The sequence below is a fragment of the Varanus komodoensis genome, unplaced genomic scaffold (assembly GCF_004798865.1).
Source record: "Varanus komodoensis strain SLA01 unplaced genomic scaffold, ASM479886v1 scaffold6_2, whole genome shotgun sequence".
Taxonomy (NCBI): Eukaryota; Metazoa; Chordata; class Lepidosauria; order Squamata; family Varanidae; genus Varanus; species Varanus komodoensis.
The window spans coordinates 17,482,822-17,498,104 of record NW_025336346.1 but is presented as its reverse complement, the minus strand read 5'-3'; the positions used below and the strand labels follow the sequence as shown (position 1 = coordinate 17,498,104).

Below are 15,283 nucleotides of genomic sequence, written 5' to 3'. Positions count from 1 at the left end.
CCTCCAATCCTTCCTCCCACATTCTGAAGAGACAGTACTGTAATTCACCAGGAGACTCTGCGACTGCCCAACTGCCCCGCTCACGTGGCTGAGGCCTCTCTGGGAAGGGCAGAGGTGTTTGAAAGCCATTGTCTTGTTGAACTTAACCACAAAGATAATTCTCCAGAGCATAAATGCAGCAGAAGAAGATTACAAATTTGGAACCAGGAGAAGAGCAAAGCTCATGGAAACAGAACTGACAGCAAAGCTGTGTGTCTATTCAGCAATAACTTGGGGCAGCTGATTACAGGGTGGATTATAACAGAATTGTTTGAGTTAATTCTGGCTTGCTGTGTCATATAATAAGCTTTCCTAAAGACAAACAAGCAAACTGTGTTGAAGAGATTTACAGGACAGAAGCATGACTGTCTGGGGGCAAATGGATCATCCAAAAAAGCTGGACAGCAGCCAAGGTGCCCGCATAGCACAAGCAGAGGGCATTATTTCATCAAAAGCACCCAGAATCCACGCAGGGAGCTTTATCCTCCAGTGTTCCCTTTTAACATCAGGCAGGAGTGATGGAACACTTGCTTCTGGTTTGACAAAAATCCCAATTGCCTAAGAGTTGGCATGGATTGCTCTGGTCCCTACCTTCTACAAAAGGGATTAGATACTCTGCAGTCGATCAGAAGATGGATCAGCCTCGATTCCCAAGTTCCTAGCACCAAAATAAGCTTCTATCACTTCAATACTCAAGGTCATTTTTCACAAGATTCTGTTTACAGTTCTGTGACAGCAGCAGAAAAATAATAATCCAAGTACTTTGTTATAAAAGGCCCCTGGAAAGAAAAAGGAATCTTAAAGTGAAAGTGGCTACAAATAAAACAGCACTCTCTGCCACTTAACCACCATGTTTGGTGATTACAGTTGTTTCCTTATGAGCTGCTTTTCAAATGACACAGATGAATAACATGAACCAAGGGCCTCATGCCCTGGACTCCTTTTGCCCAATGTGAAAACTGATGCTTGTCCAAGTCTGCCACAGCTAACACATGAGCAATAGCACATATGCAAGATGATTGATTGTTGTGATAAAACACAGCAGATCAAACAAAGGGGCAAACATCCCTTTCCAGAAGCAAATGAATCAGACAAATGACAGTTTGCAACGTTCATAATCTAACCTTGCTTTCCCCTTTTCTAGGACCTTCTTGTACTGCATTTCGAAAATTGCCAAGAATTGAAAAGCAGGATGAATACAAGACGTTATGCTAGAGCTCCGTTATGATGCATTTACACAACAGCCAAATGCCAATTAGGAAGCAACTGAAAACCACAAAGCCAGCAGTAGATGCCAAAGAAATGAAAGATTCCAGGAAGAATGGACCACCAGAGAAGCTGATGGGCACATTTTGTACAAATTAAAACTGGAAGAACAGGTTGCAACAATACTACCCCAAAGCTCTTGAGGGATGGGCTTGAGAAGGCAGGAAGGAGATGAGACAATTTGCCACCAGAAGCCTCCTACAGAACCCTTCCTTGACCTGGTGCCCTTCAGATGTTTGTACTTCAGCTCCCTTTAGGTTCTAGCCAACATGGGAATGGTCAGGAATGCCAGGCATTCTCATCCAAAACATCTTGAGAGTACCGGGGATGTGGATGGCTGGCCTACAGACTTAAAAGAATTTTCAAATAAACTCTGAACATACAAGCAACAAATGAAGAAACCAGTCCTTTTCAGAAAGCACTGATTATAGCTTAAGCACATCTGCCAAGAGACTAGCTTATTAAAAAGCAAGGCAAGATTTCAGCTCAAGTAAAGAACCAGCACTCCAAATCTGAGTATTGCCATCTTAGCCAGCAGGAAGAGAGAGCCTACAGAGCCTTTTGCACGCCAAACACTAACAGTTCAGGCAATTAATAAATGGCTGTGACAAAAGAAAAAGCTCTTACATATGTAAGCATACCAAATCTCAAAGTGAATGCATAGAAGACTGTATCTACACTGCAGGCAGGGCAGAAGAAAAGAGCATCACAGAGCCCGGTTGTCCAAGGAAGCCATTACTGTTTGCTGCATCACCAGGCCTCCTACTCAAGGTGTGCACTCTGTTTTCCCATTTTGTGCTATGCATGAGTGCTGATTATTTTTACTTTCAAGGGAAGAGCAATCTTGTTCATCTGCATACAGATAACCCACTGCTCAATAATCTCTCTTTGCCACTCAGCAGGGCTTAGAGGTATGTTTGATTAAGTGCACAAGATTCCTGCTTTCTAGCCTAGCCTACACTTCTTTGGGGTTTAATTAATTCTCTCTACCTATGTCATATCTCTTTATTTCCACTAGGGGAAGGGCCACTTTGCTGCTATACAAACCCGATTCTGTAGCACTCAGGATGTACCAAAAAGGCTGTTTCTTCCTGGAAGGTTTGCATCTGGAAAGTTTTGATCTTACAAGAAATAATCTAGGAAGCAGCTAGGTGGGACTATTAGCCAAATTTGTTTGCATACAGGAGTGCCACTCATTTCCACAACTTGTTGGACCTGTTTGCATCCATGTTTTCTTAGGGGAAAAAGGCAATATGAGAAAAATTCTGAAGCCACATTAGACTCCAAGAAATGTAACCTCTGAGAAGAATGAATGTTCTTGACTAATAGCAGCTGGAAAGATGGTTCACCCTAAGTCTTAATATTGGCTTATTCAATATAGATTTATGGTAACCGCAAAATTTATTGTATGTGCCATGATTGCACACAATGTGTACATGCCATGTTTTGTGCTACCTTGACAACTGCTCTACTTTTTCTACTTTCTTCTCCAGCCTGGTACCCTCTAGTTGTGGTAGACTGCAGTGCTCATCATTCCTCACCATTGACCATGCTGGCTGGGGATTCTGGGAACTGCAATACAAAGCAAGTGAAGGGAACCAGGTTGAGAAGGCTGGTCTAACGCATTTCTGCCCTCTAGGACAATTGCTATGCAAAGGCTACTTTTTGTTTAAAACCATCTAAAAATGGGAACCATTGGAATGATCTTGCCTGGGTGATCCATGAGAGAACTTCTTGGTGAATACCAGTTGCCATATCATGGCATGTTGCCCTTAGACCATTTTTTCCAACTAGGTTTTCTATCCTTTGTCCAAGGGGTTCTACCTATTTCCAATAAAATAAAAATGTAAAGAAAATAAAAAAGACTAATGAGAGAGACTATGACATGAAGGACTAATTTGCAGCAGTATTTTCTATGAGTATGAAAAAGAGAGTTTGAACTCTAGTTTAAAGTGACCCTTCTGTCAAATCCTTTAGCAGCAGCCTTAGGATGTCCACAAACTTCAATTTAGACATATAGATGGGTCAGATATCTATATTTAAATGCATTGCTAAATTCTATTCTTAAAGACCCATCTCTAAGATAACTGCTTCAAAATCTTTGAATTCCATCTAATTTTCTTTTACATTGTCTAAAAACGTTTTTATATTTTTCAAATAATCCAAAGGAATTCTGAAGTGAGCAGCTGTACAACAGGGATAAACTATGTGCTGTCTTCCAGGTCCTGTTTTCAATTGAACATTTACAGTCTTGACTTGAAAGAGCCAGAATCCAAGACTGAGTCCAGATCATGCACTTAGTGATCTAGGAAAAGGGGGCGGGGGGGGGGGGGAGAAAGAAGCTAAGCAACCATTGTTACATGCTGTGGAGCCAACTACAGTGCCATCAGTCAGGGTGGATTGATTGAAATCAAAGTAATTTAAATTACCAAGAAAAGGGGACAATGTATATGACTGGTTTCAAATAAGCTTTCAATTTCTAATTCATACACTTCCTGAAGAAGAATGCATACTAATTTGTTGCTATAATTAAAAATATGTTGGCTTGCAATTGCAGCTAAACAGAACCTTTCTACCACTACCACAGCTTAAACCAAATGTATCTAGCCCCTATGCCTTTTGCTCTACAGATTTTATACTAGCTAAGCAACAGATAGGAAACCAATTGTGGAATGAAGGATTTCAGCTGGCCCTCTCTTTATACACATCAGGACACCAAGCAATATTAATGCTTCATTTATAATGCTGGTTTCAGAAGATACATTTGTGCCTAGTGTCATTCTTTTATATAGAAAAACAAACTGCTGCCACAAGTGTGACAGAGAGTCATAGGTTCCACTTTGACAAAACATGAGTACAGATTTTAAGACGTTTGCATGCATCATGAATGAAATTCAGGTTATTTTTCAGCTTTAACAAAAACAAGCTTTTCAGTTAAAAAAGAAGAATGTAATTCATTTTTTTTAAATCTGATTTTGGTTTCATTTATTTAAAATAAGGTGTGGACAATGTCCAAAGTGGCTGCTCATAATCGCCTGACCTTGGAAGATTATGGGCATCCTGCTGAGGGCAGGAGGAATGCAGAGACAAAGATCACCTCCGCATTTTTCCTGCCCCACAAAACACTGAGATGTGCAGTGAGGGCCATCTGACTGTTTTGTACCTGCTCACAAAGACAACAGACGGAGGCCCACTTAGGTGCTTCCGCTCCACCACGCCAACAGCAAGGGTGGAGAGAGGGCACTCCAGGTTGGAACTCCAGCCCTGCTCTTGGAAAGTGGCCACCAAGATAGTGTCTAGCAGTCATAGGAGTACACCCTTGTACACTTCTGCACTAGTATGACAGAGAACACAACCATTACACCGAGAATAGCTTTTCCTAGCCACTCCATTTCTTCCCTAATTGCCTACCAATCCATGTTCAGCAGCAGAATGCTAATGCTGGAAGGACTGGAGCTACAACCTGCTAGAAAAACACCATGGGCTCCTTTCTCCAAGATATGTATGCATTGCCGATCAAAGGCAGAGAATAGTTAGAAAGCCAAGAGACTTAACTCAGCACTTGGCACCAATAAACAAACTGCAGAATTAATTTATTCGGCCTGCTGCATATTTTATACCTTGAGAAGCAGAACTGGCTAGCTCTCTTAAACCTGTTTAATAATAAAAAATCGATCTGATGAAAGCACTTTCAATCTTCTTCTGCTTCAGAAATGTGCTTTCAAAGCTAAGGTCCCCTTGTGCGATTACCCAAGGGAACAGGACCTTCATCCCAAATGGAAAATCATGTATGCACTCCCCTACACCAAAATTTAGCCTCCTTTTCAATTGGCCAGACCTGGGAAATCCCCGTGTTTCCCGAACTAGAGCCACAACCATCATTTTACCTTCTGACTGGAAGCAAATCTCCCAAGATAAACTAATATTCTCCTTATAAAATTATTGCCCGAGTTTTATTTCCACCAAAACTCACCATTATTCACCATAGCCTCCATCTTCTTAGGGTACCATTCTATGTATGCTTAAGCAGAAAAAAGTCCCACAACTCCCAGAATTCACCAGATATTTCTTTGTTGTTTTTTAAAAACATTTCTATGCCGCCCCCATTGCAACAAAGCCTCGGGGCGGCTCACAAGGATAGGATTGTGACTTTTTAGGTGCATATTTTTTCCTCTAGGATTCATACATTCCATTTCGAGAAACGAGCCCAAATGCCTGAAACTGAGCTCTGCATTAAAGTACCAATAATAAAGCATCACCAACTTGAAACAAACATCCCTGAGGTCATATCCAAAGGACTTACTCAGAAGGATCAAGCTTTCTGGAGTTTAGCAGAAGAACTGGAAATCAGCTCAAATACTCAAAGTATTCTTTCCACTCAGACCCAGGAGCACAAATCAGCCTTCTCCAAAGTGCTACCCTTCAGATGCGTTTCACTGCAAGCCTCTTAATTCCCAGCCATGAAAACAGCGTTGAATAGCTCTGGAAGGCACCAGGTTGGGGAAGCCTGGTCTAAGCCTTTATGTCAATGCCTTACTCACTCAGCAATTCAGAAGATACTTCTAAAATGCAAACCAAAACCCAGACTTGTGAGCAGTGCCATCCCATGAATGTTTGCTCAGAATAGAGCCCCATCAAGTTCGATGAGACTTACTCCTTGAAACGTAAGTATGGGATTACTGCCTAACTGCACTACAAGATCATCTTCGGCAACTCTGAGCTATATCCTCAGCCTATAACAGAACTCCCAAGAATGAAATGGCACCCAAGGAACTTTGTCAATATGGTTGCAGCAGAAGAACAAGGGCTCAGTTACAAGATACACTTCCATGTCTATTTCATTTCTCTTCCCATGTGTATTCCTATCTTGACACTAATTTGCTTCTACCTGGTAGCAAATCTCAATGGTTTTTCTTGCTGTCTCAGAATTCTTACAACACAGGATGAGATCCCAGTCTAAATATGTATACTATTTATCAATTAGTTAAATATATCTTGGCTTTCCACAAAGTGGTACTCAATAATACCAACTTTCACTTCCATTTCCTCAGCAGCAACTTTTGACACAAACACTTAAAAACTTCATGATCCCTTGCTCTACCCATGCCAAGCATCAAGGAGGGTTTCAGGTCCTCCAGAGACACAGAAAGATCCATTTTATAAGCATGCCTCACCTTGTGTGTGAGTCTGCATGTCTCGGGCTAGCTCCATGGGCAGAACAGAATTCACCAGAGCAGAGATAATAGCAGCATCCAAGTTGCACATTGCTCCAAAACACTTCAGAAGCAGCAGCCGTAATGGGACTCTGTGCTCCTGACAAGGAAGAAGTATTTTAAGTAAAGACAACACATGAAGCTGCAAATATTATCTGCTCTTTTTGTTACAGGCAGCATTATTCAAAAAACCAAATATTTAGTTAAAGGACATTTCAAGTGAGTGAACCCACACAGGAATCAGCCTTTCAGAATATCAACAGTGGTAGAGATACTAAGATTTTACCATTGTTTCTTCTTGTCCTACTCTTTATGAATAGAATGAAATATTTTCCCATCTCTTTCTGATATAATGTTCAATATCTGGAAACTGTCAAAATATCTTTGCAGCCAAGCTGTCAGCTGAAGATACTAAGAAGCACACCATTTCCCTCTGTGATTACTTATGATCTGCACGCTAGAGGTGTTCAAAGTATTCTGATTCCTTGATGTAAAGCGAAGTACTTCTGAGGACATCTTAGAACAGTTGGTTTGGGTCCTTCCTAAATGCGTGCGTGTATTTCTAACATTCCACTTAATACAACCTGAATTGACCCTGGCCTTTTGTGTTATCATTACTGCACCTTAGTTTTGTTTAAATGTGTATGCAGTCCAATAGGCAACTGCCCTAGGGGTAGTCTATAACTGGAAGACTATAAAAACACAAACACAACTATAAAAATGTATTAATAATATATGTTTAAAGGGCCAGAAAAGAATAATCAGGGCAACAGATTAAAGCTTAAAAGCCTACTAGAAAAGGAAGGACTTAATCTGGTATCTAAATGCATACAGTGAAGGTGTCAGGCAGAGCTCCCTGGGAAGGGCATTCCATAGATGGGGGTCCACTACATCTAAAGCTCTTTTGGTGGAAACCACCTGTTGCACCATTGTTGGTGCTGCACCCCTAGAAAAGATCCCAAAGATACTATTACATATCAGGCAAGAACAGATGCAAGAAGGTACTTCTTTAGGCTAATCTGAGCTACTTACTCAAGATAGCAGAATGTTGTTGTGTGAACTTGGGGCTACCTGTTATCTACAAATGTGGCTCTTCCTTCTTATGCATAACACTTGCAATTTGACCTTGACAGATTTTATTTTGTTGCCATCAGCTTAGTGCTGCCCTGAAAAATGTCTGCTGTTCCTTTCAGTCTTTATCATTTGTGAAACTGTACGCATTCCTTTAAGGAAAACGGCATCGAGACCAAAGCTGATTACACCAATGCAGCTGATTTGGGTTTTCTGGAAAAATTTGGAATTGACATTTTTCCACCCAAATTTGTTAATTTGCATGTGTCTTTGACCAGGAAGGATGTGTTTTGGACTAAAAGTCCCATCATCCCCTACTACTGGTATGCTGGTTAGATTCACAGGCCAAAACGTACAGAGGGTCTCAAATTGCTCACTCCTATCCTAGACAGCATGTTTATTTTACTTTTATTTAGTAAATGACAGCTTTTATAAAGTGTGCCATATTCTTGTCCCAATACATAAGTTTTTGATATGAAAGACTTGGGATGAAAACTTAATGTACATGTAATGTGATTTAGCCATTATATTATATAGACATTTTGGTGGAACACTTGTAAAAGTATAAAGGCAAAAGCATGTACCTTACTTTTACTGTTTATATTTAAGAAAAAACATACCTAATATTGTTTATATACTAATTTTAGCATTCCAAAAACTGTATATGTCAGACTCATGTATATCAACACAATTCAACTTTCTTCCACTACAATTTTGGGGCACTATTTCACTTTGAGATGTATATGTATTTCAATGCTATATAAAAATTCTCTCACATACTTGCTAGGGGTAATCAACTGAGAAACATTAATTACAACTCTGAAACTGCCAAGCTTGTCTAATGCTGTTTTTCCGATTGGCATACAGTTATTTTTACTAATGAACTTATGAAAAGGAGCCATTTTCTGTAGAAAAATTAAGTACAGGAAATTTTTCCATGGAACGTTTTCCACCATACATCACTGCAACATACTGCTGGATACTTCTTTACTACATTATGACGTTCCATTTATCACCATCTCCCAGAGAGTTCTCCAGGGCGATGGTGCAGGGTGGGTACCAGATGTCAGAGTGCAGCTACTGTATTGACCCAAATGGGGTTTTCCTCCCTTTGCTTTCCCTTGACAGCTGTTAAAAGGCAAGCTGTCAAGGGAAAGCAAAGATGCAAGTGATCTCTGAGACTGAAAAGGTTTATACCCTCTTTTAAGCAAGATCCTTGTGGTTTGTGAGTCTTTCTTTCTTTCTTTTTTATTTGTACCTTTATAGCCATTTCCTTCAAAGCTTGCCTCCTGACAGTTGTTAAGAAACAGCAAAGAAAGGAAAAAGCATGTTTGGGTTAATGTCCATGGTTGGCATCTGCTGTGCTCTGACAGCAGGTGCCTCCCCTGTTGTTGGCCCCACCGAAGGTTGCAATTTTAAATTGCACACGCATACCTGACTTTAAAAAAGAAAAAAAATTGCACATGTTGCATGCACAAAAATAATTTAAAGCCTGCCAAAGAATGACAGGCCCTCCAAGGTGCTGCTCAGACACTCTGAAGGGACTGTCAGTGGCTGTCAAAATGGAGATTGCAAAAGCCAGCTGTCAAGCCAAATTTCCCAAAGTCCTGGAAAAAACGCGCAAAGGGAAAATAGCTGCAGCAAGCTGAAAATGGCATGTTACTGTGGCAGGGAAGGGGAGACAAGTTAATCTTGCGGCAGTGTTTCCCCAACCATGAATTTTGTGTTTATTTCAATGAAAAAAAAAACTATTTGCAAATTATCTTGTTTTTAAAATAGTCCTTATAGGTGGGCAGAACAGGATGGAGCAAAGGGGGACCAGCAGGACTTACACTGGCTGCCAAAGTGAACATTGACTGGTTACCAGTCAGCTGCCTCCTCAGATTTTTTTTAGAAGAACTGTCAGGGACCTGCAATAACCAAAGCAGTATGCCTGTGGAAAAGGTGAGGGGAAGTGTTAATAGCACCCCTTTCTGGAGCAGCTGGAAACTCAGAGAAGTGTCAAAAATGTGGAAGACACCGGGAGTTGCCAGACTAAGACTTGAAACCCATAGGGTGATATTGCCTTTACTTTGACTTTGTTTTTTTGGGGATCTTTTCAGATGACCATCCCAAACAACATCACATTTGGGGAAGGCACTATGTTCTGACAGCTGTAAGCAGGTTGTCATTCACACTGCCAGATTGTTGCATTACAAGCTCAGTTTTCTTCATAAAGAAATGCTTAAATCAAAGGATGCAATCATGGCAGCTCTGATACCAGACATGAGCAGAGACTAAAGAGAGTAGCTTATCTAGGCCAGACTGCTATAGCAGTAGCATGCTCTCTGAAAGGGACAGAACAGAGAAGGATTTCTGTAGGCACCAAAGGCAAACTCGCACATGTTCCTCTGCATACTTGATTTCCTTCCTTTGTCCCAGGGAAGCCTCTTCATAACCTAATTTCCAACTCAGTGCTGTTTACCAATGCACAGATGTGCCTCAATTAAGAGCAGCACAGGAACAGCCCGCCTGTGTTCCCAAGGCATTCTCCAAAATCCTTCCTCTCGATGACAGCAAAGCTGCCTTTCTGTTTCTCAGTGAAGGTTTTTTTTTAAACAGGGCAGCCGGCTGTATTTTTCAAACTTGTAGCAGAGACTCAGTTATTCCTTATTTCAGCCATCTAGGAAAATGGCTGTGACCCACATAGACATCTTGTTTTCATCTACACATTGCCTCAGGTAGTCAGTCCAAAACAACCTTCGGAAGTCAGTGGTGTATCGCGTTGGAGTCAGTGGATTAATTTATACCCTATGCTCCCTGGCTTTCTGACACTGAGCTCAGGTTCCTCATTTTCCCCTTCTCATAACATTCAGCCACTTGATCCTATTGTGGAATAGTTCCACCTTCACAGCCCCCAGAAGATTTCACTGGCTAGACAAACCAACTGGAAATATTCCTAACAATACGGAATGCTGCAAGGAGAAAAGGGAGTGGATGGCCACTCTGTCGCAGAGTGCTCAAACATACTTCACTCCATTCCAAAATCTATACATTCCCCATGATTAGATTTCATCTGTGAACAAGGATTATGCTAAAGTGATTTAGTGCCCCAACACTTTCTGCTCTTGTACAAGAAATATTGAATGCAGTCTCATACCATTTGGTAATACGTAACAAGGGACAAAACTGATTCAAAGTCGTTCTTCCTGCACATCTTCTTGCAAACTTCAGGATCTGCATCTGTCTGGAAAAATAGATGGAAAAATTAACTTTTTGCTAGGCCAAGAATAGATAGTTTCTGATAATAAGCAAGGAAGGCCCATGGTAGGCATGTCATGAGTGGAGCCGGCTGGAGCTGGGGGTCAGACTAGATGGCCCAGGAGATCCCTTCTGACTCACTCTGCTTCTATGTTTCTAAGGTGAACATATAGACTTGTCCTAAACCCTGCTCTTTCCAAACTGGTTTCCAAAATAGAAACCAAGAGCACTGCTAATACACTGGTATCAAAGGAAGCTGTTGGCCAGGAGAAGAAATGGACGGCTCAAACCATCACTTCTGAAATGACATGCATAGGCCCTTGAAAGGTCAAGCTACAGAATTAAGCTGGATAACATGCATAACATGTTTCAGACTGCTACATATTCAGCCTTGTAAGAACACACCTACGGCTTTAGAACAGCCACCAGGCCTGTATTTAAGATACTGGATCAAAAATTAACTTGGGTCCTATGAAAAAAAACCCAGTATTAGCCACTTGGAGTAAATTGAAAAGATATTTAATACATTTAACAATGTTACCCCAGTTTGGGAAAGAGCCTATGGCCCCTGGACATTGTTGGGGCATTTGTGGGAGGTTTCATATGATAGTCTGGATTCCAAGCACCCCAATTTCAGAGCTGAAAACTGGAGCTCTGCCTCTTAGTCAGAACAAGAGAACCACCAGGGCTGCTCCACAGGGCTGGAAATGTAATCCTGGAAAGTGGTCAAAGGAGGGAAGGAGAATGGAGCTGCCAGGAGAGGAGGCATCCTGATGGCCCTCCGGCCTCCTCCTCTCTCCCTCTGAAGTGCCCTTTCTAGATCTAGCAAAAATGCAGGCGGGGGGACTGGGGAGGTGACGATCACCTCCACCAGGCCACCATTAGATGTTCATAAGCCACGGAGTTCAGTGGCTTGTGGGCATGCCCACTGGATTGAGTACTGATTTTTCTTACATTCACCTGAGACAGGTTAGACTGAAAGATAATATTTTGTTTATTGTGTGATCCAGAACCATTATGGCACTTAGGAATAAATACTGCCTTCATTATTTTGTGCCATTTGTTTGAAAGTAGTTATTCAACAGAGGCTTAAACCACAAGAAAAGAGTCACTTCTTTACTTGCACACACATGACAATTCTCTCTTGTCAAGCAGAGCTTTCTATACTATCAGTCAACTAAACAGTTTAGCTGGTTCAGTATGCACAGTGCATTTAATCATGAGGTTCTTCTTGGGTACGTGCTTACAGGGAGGAAAAATTGCAAAGTAATCATATACCTTACCTCTCATTTTGTGGTATAACTCTTTATTTTAGAGTGTGGTACTATTTGTGGCCATATGGTAAATGTCAGATGTTTGACAGGCACAATTATCAGGCTAGTTACTGCTAGCAAAAGTCTTGTGGGTCTCCATCTTGGCTGTGAATCATTGAACATTTCTGACAAAACTGCTTGACTTAATTAATATGTATTTCAGCTAATGCAAAGCTATGGATGCTTACCTAGGAGTAAGCTCCTCCAAACATAGTAGAGCTTATTGCTGAGTAAGCTTCTGTTAGGGTACCACTATGCTTTCAAGCCAAAATGACTGAAAGCCTTTTGAAGCGGGCCCTTCCTGTTTCCTTTTTAGCTCTGAATATTGGAGGAAATTGAGTGGCACCATACTGCCGCCTCAGGAGCTTGGGTGCAAGGCATCACCCAACAGCGGAAGCGGCTGGAAACCTCGTCACCAGCTGCTTTGGCGAGGACCTGATCCTTCCTGGAAGTGCAACTGTTGTGTGATCCTCTCAGCTCCAGCCAGGCCCATGGAGAAAACAGCTTGATTTTGTACGCTGGCCTCGGCCTCGTTTCCATGCCTTGTGTGATCAGGCACATCCCGTCCCATCCCTTCCCTGCTCCACACTAGAAGCAAATAGGGACCTGCTATACTGTAGGCTCTTTGGCCCCTCCGTGTGCTGCAAAGCAGCCGAATGCAGGTTGTGAGCCTCGGTTTGGCCACCCGTTATAGTTATTACTGTTGGTACATTTATGTAATTATAAAAGTCTCAACATTAATTCTATTATTTCTGAGATACCCAAATACAGCTACAAGCTACCGCCCCTTAATGTATTTAAGAATAACCTTCATTTTTACCAGTCGGGAAAATAGGAATAAATCTTCAAAATACCTGGGTTTGGAATAAGGGGCCTGAATTGCTTATTATTCTTATTAACTACACTTTCATAGCTCCTCAAGAGCAGGCATTCTCTAAAGCACTGCATAACTACTTCTGCATGTTCAGAACAAATGTGGGCTTTTCTCTCTTGAACAGGATTTCATTTTGCCTTATGGAAAATCTTTTTGCAGTTTGTAATGTGACACTGGACAAGGTAGAGCATCCACCATTCAAATGCTGAAAATCCCACAGAGCAGGCTAAAGCTCTTGGCATGGCTAACATAGTTCTCTTAATCCTGGTGAGTACATAAACCTCAATGTTATCATGTGGAAATGAAAAGGACTATCATTTTTAAAATTCAAACAAATCTCAGACAAATCTATAGTGTAATTAAGGAGTAGCACTCAGTTTGGATTTTCCATCAAACTCAAGACTCTCAGACAGGACCAAAAACCCGAGGAGTTTTGCATTCTACAACATCCAACATCATATCTTAAACTGTGTCACTTGCTTAATAATCCTAACGAATGTATTATCAGTGCTTATCATTACTACCTGTGAATTTTGAATCAAAGGTTTGCAGCAGCATGTGCCAGCTGTTTAAGCAGTGTTTTAAAACAGTACTAATAATTCTAGAAGTAAATAGTAGCTCATCAGGCAGTGTCTCCTCCCAGCCTGCAAATTTCCACTGGAATTTCCATGAGAAGGTTTGTGGTGGGGAAAGGAAAAAACCTGTTGCATCCTGGTGCCACGTATCTGGGGTATAGTTGTTTTGGATGGTTTTCCTTCAGTTTACTAAGAGGCACATCTTTTGAAAGTGCCAATCTGTTAATAAGCCTGAAAAGTCTTTACTTAGAAATGCTTCTAAAGTTTACTCTCGAACAAGCAATGCTGGGCAATTTCATAATTCAACTCATAGTCGCATCAACGTATTAACAAAGCAGGGTTCTCAAGAGGAAATAGTTCATGACTGGGTTATTACACAACATGAAATGAATCTATATCATTCAATTTCCACCCCTCAATTCAAGTCACACATTAAGGTATCAGTCTTATATTTTCTATTCCTGCTACAAAACATGCTAAGCAAGTAGCCTGCACAAAAACACTGGATCGGCCAAAAACAGAGCAAAAAGTTACCAGAATACGAAGCAGTTCCTCCAAATAACAACAAATGACATTTTCATCCTCATAGAGCGCCCAACTACGTTGCTGGGCATCATCTTTATGCCGGGCCAGATCTGTAAATATCACCTGCAGCCTCTGTTCATCGTGACAGATCTGTCCAGAAGGCAGTCCTGAGCACAAATCCTGCAAGAACAAAATGTCTCCCTTTAGCAGTGAGCATTAACCACAACAGCTCTAGTTTTTAACTATAATTCACCTTAAATAGTCGATCGCGTCAACACCACCTAACTTGCAATGTTGTACAAGAGTTTACAGTGTACGAATACAGCCCATAAATGTTTCTTGAGGAAGATGTAGATTTCTCATTATATGGGGTCTCCAAAATCTTGACCTCACTGCTGAAAGGAGGTCAGGCTTACAGACTAGCAACCTCAGTGGACAACCAAGCTACTCAGAAGTTCCATTTAGGTCAAAAAAGCCCCCCCCCCCCCCCCCCCCCGCCCCATCAATCCACCCAAGCAAGACTACCCAAGTGAGCACACAGTTGTGGACAGAAGGTAGACTTCGAGGCAATCCAGACCCCAGACAACTCAGGACTTTGCCACTCATTATCTGATGCAGATGGTGACCACCCATCTCAGCTTGCTTGCAACTATGGGGTCTTACTGGACCTTCTCAAAGAGAACTACTGAGTTAGGTAGACCTGACCTGTCACAGTATGGAACTTTGCATTCAGATCTTCTCAGAAGGTAGGTAAAAGGGGCCTTTAAAATGTTTGAATGTGGGAACAGAATGTTTGTCTGAAGTGGATCTATGAGAACCTCAACAATCAACTAAGTATGCTCCAGATATTGTTTGTAGCCATTCATGTCATTGCTGAAAACAGGAGAGAATACCTTGTGAGCCTATGCCTCACAGCATCTGTCCTTGTATTCAGAGTTCCCCCCTGCAGTTTCATGTGAATGTTATTGCATGGGAAAGCTGCTACCCTCTCTGCCATTTTGCAGGGACAAGATTTTGCATTGTTTCATTCCTTCTTATATTCTGCCTTTCAAAAAAAACTGCAAAAAGCATTTCATTGGTGAGAGAGAATATTTGCCGAAATGGCAGTGTGCAAGCCACAGTGTGCGATACCAATACCCACACTGCCATATTTCTCTTTTTCCCCAT

General features: G+C 41.4%; 1 protein-coding gene across 2 annotated transcripts in view; it reads right to left on the bottom strand.

Moving 5' to 3' along the window:
- Positions 1 to 15,283, bottom strand: part of NCKIPSD (NCK interacting protein with SH3 domain) — a 98,675-nt gene that overhangs the window by 17,337 nt on the left and 66,055 nt on the right. For both annotated transcript variants that reach the window (XM_044451344.1, XM_044451345.1), the window contains exons 6-8: positions 14,126 to 14,296; positions 10,729 to 10,815; positions 6,480 to 6,618 (exon numbers count right to left, since the gene is read on the bottom strand). In XM_044451344.1, the coding sequence (XP_044307279.1) occupies positions 6,480 to 6,618; positions 10,729 to 10,815; positions 14,126 to 14,296 (397 nt within the window). The remainder of the gene's footprint in view (positions 1 to 6,479; positions 6,619 to 10,728; positions 10,816 to 14,125; positions 14,297 to 15,283) is intronic.